This window comes from Tarenaya hassleriana, unplaced genomic scaffold (assembly GCF_000463585.1).
Source record: "Tarenaya hassleriana unplaced genomic scaffold, ASM46358v1 Cleome25, whole genome shotgun sequence".
In the NCBI taxonomy this organism is placed as follows: domain Eukaryota; kingdom Viridiplantae; phylum Streptophyta; class Magnoliopsida; order Brassicales; family Cleomaceae; genus Tarenaya; species Tarenaya hassleriana.
Window position 1 is genome coordinate 2052041 of NW_010965775.1, and position 6235 is coordinate 2058275.

General features: G+C 38.3%; 2 protein-coding genes across 3 annotated transcripts in view; both read right to left on the reverse strand.

Moving 5' to 3' along the window:
• LOC104816581 (protein phosphatase 2C 37) overlaps window positions 1-971 on the reverse strand; it is a 2014-nt gene extending 1043 nt beyond the window's left edge. The window contains exon 1 of one of the 2 annotated variants that reach the window (XM_010545468.2): window positions 9-971. In XM_010545468.2, the coding sequence (XP_010543770.1) occupies window positions 9-828 (820 nt within the window). In that variant the 5' untranslated portion in view covers window positions 829-971. Of the gene's footprint in view, window positions 1-5 lie in introns of both variants that reach the window. The other variant, XM_010545469.2, reaches the window with a different exon arrangement.
• Window positions 972-4159: 3188 nt separating this feature from the next.
• Window positions 4160-6235, reverse strand: LOC104816691 (tropinone reductase homolog At5g06060; the record flags this gene model as incomplete). The annotated part of the gene is made up of 5 exons (XM_010545619.1): window positions 4160-4525; window positions 4669-4775; window positions 4870-5086; window positions 5433-5640; window positions 6210-6235. Coding segments are annotated over 5 exons (747 nt in total), but the record flags the coding sequence as incomplete, so codon positions are not given.

Here is a 6235-nt window from a genome sequence, read left to right on the forward strand (position 1 = left end):
GTCGGAAGAGAGAGGAATGGCGACGCCGTTACGGCAGAGAACGACGCGGGAGTCACCGCAGTTGGAGACGATAATCTTCTTCGGCGTCACGATGGAGACGGCGGCGGTGGATCCGACGGCGTCGTATTGAGGAGACTGAAGGTCGCATCTACACGAGATCGTGCTCCGATCCACGCCGCTGAATCTGTTGGCGCTTTTCCGGCTGACTTCCTTGTCCATTCTCAGGAAGCTTTTAACCATCATCCCCTTCCACTCCTCGGCCGTGGAAACTTCGAGCTCCTGCTTCACTATCTCATGCAACCGCTCTCTGCACTTCTCAGCCACGTGAGAGCAGCCATGGCCGTCGAATACTCCGAAGAAATGAAGATCGTCAGAGTGTATCCGGTGAAAGGACGGGTGAATCGACACCGCATCTTCCATATCTCTTCTCCTTCCACAAACCGACGTCATACCAAACTTCGGCTCATCGGAAACGAAACCGTTCTCTACTTCAACGCCGAAACCAGTAACCGGCGGGAGATCAGACTTCTTACTCCGGTCCGTCCCCGAGACCGACCGTTCCAACCTCCCGGAGTCCCTACTCTTCTCTATCGACTCCGGGTCCAGTTTCGACGACGGAGAAGAAGATGGCGAGGATGCCGCCGGCGACGGAGTCCCGCATTTTTGCCGTTTCCGGAAGCTTTCCAGCGGCGGAGCAACCGCCGAAACGGCGACTATCTTGATCGACGGAAGCAGATCCAACTTCCTCCGACGCGAGCCTCGTGAGCTAGGCTCCACTGGCGCCGCCGATTCGCTCTCCCCGACAACACCACAGCAAATCCCAGCCATTAATCACAGCAAAAACACCACCGATACCACAATTTCCTCCGCAAAACCGATCAAACGATGTAAACCTCCAACTTTTTTTCTCCGATTTGAAATTCCGATTGAAAACAACAACAATAAGGAGGGAGCAAAGATAATCGAGTCTTTGCAAGTTGGGATGAATTTAAAGGAGGGGAAAAAGAGAGTGGTTTCGCATGGAAGGTGACACGTAATCACGGGCGGGCTGCCCGCCACCGTCTACGGGCAGCACCCGACACGTACAGTTGGTGTGACATCGATTTCCTCCGTACAAAGATTCACTAATCTCAGCCGTCCATCCACTGTCTCTCTCCTCCTCAATGAAGACACGTGTCCTGTTCTCTTTTTGGCACTCCTTCACGTGGCCCAATCAGATCTCGACACGATTCAACCGTAACAACTGGCATTTCTTGACGCCGCATGTGGTCCCCGCGACTCCTATAATTTTAATTTCATTCACGTAATAAATCATTTAGATTCTGCGATTGACCATGATTTTTGTATTAATGCATGAATAAAAAACTACACGTATACTATTAATTAATTAATAATCAAAATAATTATTATTTTAGATTATTTTATATTTTTTTTAAAAAGGGAAAAAAAATTACATATATCCTTATTTAATGATAAAACAATATTATTATTAATAATTTATTATAATTTGACAAGGATAAAATTGAAAACTATTGTAAAAAAATGTCATAAAAATATAGAATGACAAATATTTTGAAACATGAAAAATAATCTAAAACTACAAATATTTTAAAAAGGAAGGCCTAGAAATTTAGAGATTGCTTCGGTTACTAATTATGACTAATTTTTTCAAATAAATATATCATTTTTGGATATTTTCAGAAAATAAAGGCGCCCGTCGATTGCGTACGGCGAAACTGAATAGCGATGCACGGTCCAATTTTTTACAATAAATATTGAGAAATCGAGTTATCAATTCATAATTCTAACGTTATTATATATATATATATATAAATATATAATATGTTTGAGATATTTTCATTTCGATAGATGGAGTGATTTCACCACGTGGATTGATATTTGAGACGTGTGTTAGTTAGCTCGTCATTATTTATTTGTTTATTTTATAAGAAACTCATCATTATTTATTTATTTTATTTTATGGCTACAAAAGGATTACTAGCCCAAAAAATATCTTTGGAACCGTTGATGGTACAAAAGATCTATCGGGACGAAAAATATCTTACGAGATGAACTATGTTTAATAAACGAAAATTTTTTAATATTACAAATAACATATTAAATATTTAAATGCTAATAGATATATCATATTTCCCGGTTTACTTTGTGTTAGATATTCAAAATTCGAATTCTAAAATTTACACGTTATCATCCCAAACTCTAAACTCGAAATTGAATTAAATAACCTGAATTCCTTGTACTTGTACTGTTATTAATGATAATCTGAAAAAGTATCATTAAGCAAAAATACAAACATCAAAAGTAGCATGGCGGGTGAACACACGCTCCATCGGAGGCGCGTGGAAGAGAGGTATTCAAGAACCTTTTAGTGGGGCCCATATCAGCTGACTCCCTAAATTTTCCAACTGTAATAAATAAATATGACCACGTAAATCCAAGAGAGTGTAAAACACGCGCTGCGTGGCATCCATTCGCCTTCGGAGTATCTTTCTTTAAAAAATTTATATTAGCCACCCAGACGCTGTGTTAGCGACACGTGGCGAATCTGACGTGGATATTATTGAATGATGTCCACGTTTAGACAACAACACATGATTTTTTTTAATTTCGTCGGGTGACCCTTAACTATTGTTGGTTTCAGTTGTACCCCCAAATAATTTGATATTTTTTTATATTCCCTTATTTATCACTTTTTTCAATTCGGTACTCTAGTTTGAAATTGATGGTTTGAACAAAGTTTGGTAAATTCAATGTGAACTGCGTTTAGTTTAATTATTAGTAAACCGACATAAGAGAATATTTAAATTGAAACTTAAATTAATCATTTTTTAATTTAATTCGAATTCAGAATTTTGAGAAGTTTTCATGGCAATGTATAAAAACAATGTTATCCTCAACAAATACTTGACATCAGAATTTTAATTTTTTGGGGGGGATTTTGTGCCAATTGTTAAATTTCTTATTTAAAGATTTTAAACGTTAACTTCGATATCTTATATTTAAAATAATTTTCTGAATAATTAACTTTAATTATAAAACATTATACATATTAGTGTTTAAAACGGTAAGTCCAGTTACTGTATCCCAATAATAGGAATCCCATATTTTTCAGGATTTTTTTTACAGAATAATTCATAATAAATAGTCAAATCTAATTTTTGTTGGAAACGAAATAAAACATAAAGTGATTTAAAAAAAAAAGAATACGATTCTTAATTTTTATTAAAACTACCGTAGTTGAAATCTCGTCCGACATCTAATAGAAAAAATTATAAATACTCCATAATATATTAGTTGACTTATAATTTAAATTTTATTATCTAAATAAATAATAATTATATTTTTCTTTACAATATCATTAAATCTAATATTTAAACACCAATATAAATACGTAACAGAAATGATCGAGAATTACACTATAATTATACATATAAATATAAAAAATTTAATTAATCGCACAACAAAAACTGCTAAACCAATGCGATGCTAACACGTATCTGATAAAATCCTTTGTTTTCTCATATAAGGTAGCTCTGTTATCACAATGATGCCAGACAAACCAATAATATATCGCCACGTAAGTCGTCCGGCTGTCATGATGTAGACATGTCGCCACGTGTTGAAATACAAAAGCGCCGGTCACTTGCACGAACCGAACACATCGTGACCGCGACCGGTCTCATCCGACACATCAGCTTTAACTTTCTCCCTGTTTTCCACGATCCCATTTTTAACTTTTCTCTTTTTCTTTCCCATTTAAACATTTAATTTTTTTGTTAAATTTGTTAATTAGCTAAATTAAGGGGTTTAAAAATTATTTTTGTCCTTGTTAAAGTTTCAACGTGTTACGATTATTTTTGTTCCCATGAATTCTCATGTTTAAAATTTAAAAAATCCTAAACAAATTCCAAATACAGTGCTTTGATCTTATTTTATATACTATCCCACGAATTTGCCACAAATTTGTGTTTCTATAACTGACCCCATAGTTTTGGTATTTACAAAATTATCACATCAATTAATTTCGGATCAGTGTCGTCCCCCGAGAAGTGGGAAAAAATGGTTTTTACAAAAGTTTCAAACTTAAAATTACTAATTCATTTTCCATTTACAGTTTTCAGTTTCCGATTCCATAATCTAAAGATCAAAACGTGGATTTACATTTCAAACGAATCACATAAATAAGAGGTTCACCATTCCAAAGAAGGGAGAAGAAGAACAATGGCGGCGATGAAAGTACATCAACGCTAAAGAACAGAAACGAGACAAGGGGTTTCAATTAAATTATTACCTTTCACCATCTGCAGGAAGAGATCTATTGAAGAACATAGTTAAAACCGTTAACGGTGAATCCGCCGTCTACCGATATTACCTGTCCCGTGATGTAGGAAGCGGCCGGAAGGCAGAGGAAAGCGACCATCGACGCTACCTCCTCTGGCTCCCCGATACGTCCAAGCGGCGTGCGGGAGATTATCTGCTCCATCAACTCTTTCTTCTCGAGCAACTGCACGATAAAGGGACTATCGTAAAAACATGAAGTATTCTTAGCCTCGACTCTCGAATATATATAGTACGGATCTATAATACGGTCGATGTGGGATACATCATTAGGGCTTATGGTTATCTAAAAGAGGAAAGGGCATTTACCGGTTCCACGAGAGATGTCTTGATGTACCATGGGGCGACACAATTTGTCCTAATGTTGTCGCCGGCCCACTCGCAGGCTAGATTTCTCGTGAGTTGATTAAGGGCTCCTGAGAAAAAACCCGAATGCAAATGTAATCGGCATTGACCCTTTTTCTTTCTATTTGTGGAAACTGGTGGGAGTGGAAAGAAGATGGGAGTTACCTTTCGTCGCACCGTAAATAGATCCACTTCGGACGTGGACCACGCCAGCGACAGAGGAGATGAAAACAATGCTTCCAACCCCAGATGCTTTTAGAAGAGGGTGAGCGATTTGGGATAGATGGAAAGCCGAGTCCAAGTTGGTAGATATCAGTTTTGTGAACTCCTCGTCGGTGAATTCTACTGTCGGTTTCCTGATATTGGTTCCAACATTGTTGACCTGGTTGGAAAAGAAGAAAGTCAAAACATTTCACAAGATTTTTCGGCAAACCAACATTGTGAATGATTAAAGCCCATGTTTTGAAACCACTCTGTGAGTTTGTTGCACATATGGAAAGTAAGCTACATAGAATAACAAGCATCGAAACAAATTTCAACAGAAAGCATAAGCCTTTCCGTTGCCACATATGCATAGTATGATATTCGGCCATTCTTGGTAAAACCACAAACTAGGGTGCAAGGAATCGTTTGAAGACTGATGATGAACGTAAACATGCATAAACCTAATCAAAATTCCGACACAAACTGATCAGTGAAAGAGAGCATAGTGATGGAGATGGACTCACTAGAATGTTGAGCTTGCCACTAAAGGCAGATGCCACTTCATGAATGAGCTTCTCCCTTTGGTCTCGAATCGAAGCGTCACAAACCGAACCAGAGACTATAAAACCTCTGTTTTTCCACTCATCCAAGCATTTTCCTAGCTCTTCCTGGTTCCGTGAACACGTATGAACCGCTGCACCAAACCCTGCTAGTTCCTCCACTATAGCCCGCCTAAAATAGAGCCCGAAATTTGCTATGCATTCTCATCAATGTCCCAAAATTTGATTGATTTTATGTGCTAAATCTCAATCTGTTCCAGCTAATCCATCTAGAAGCATCGCACCAATATTTGGACGAACCAGACGGAGTTGCTCGACACTTATCAAACAAACCCAATCCACAATTGTAAGATGACCAAAATTGAAACGATCACATGATAAATCCTACTTCAGCCTGGAATTTCCTATTACCCGAACAATCCAAATGAGCAAACAATTACATTCAACCATGTTTGGTTTCATTTTTTCAAGAAAAAACCAAGGTGCCACCCTTCACTCACAACTACCATCTCCCAATTCTGGAAAAATCAAACCCTTTTCAAATTGATGAAATTAAGCACAGGTTCCGATTTCCCTGTTGATGAAAACACAATCTTGTTGCATGGGTATCACGCAAATCTGATAGTCGTCGTCGTCCTAACCCCAGAAAACTTGATGTTGACGGCAGAAACAGAGATAGCAAGTTCGGTGAACCGGAGAAAATGGAAGCGCGAAATTCGAAACAAGAGAGAAGAAACAGACCCGATTCCGCGGGTTCCTCCGGTGAC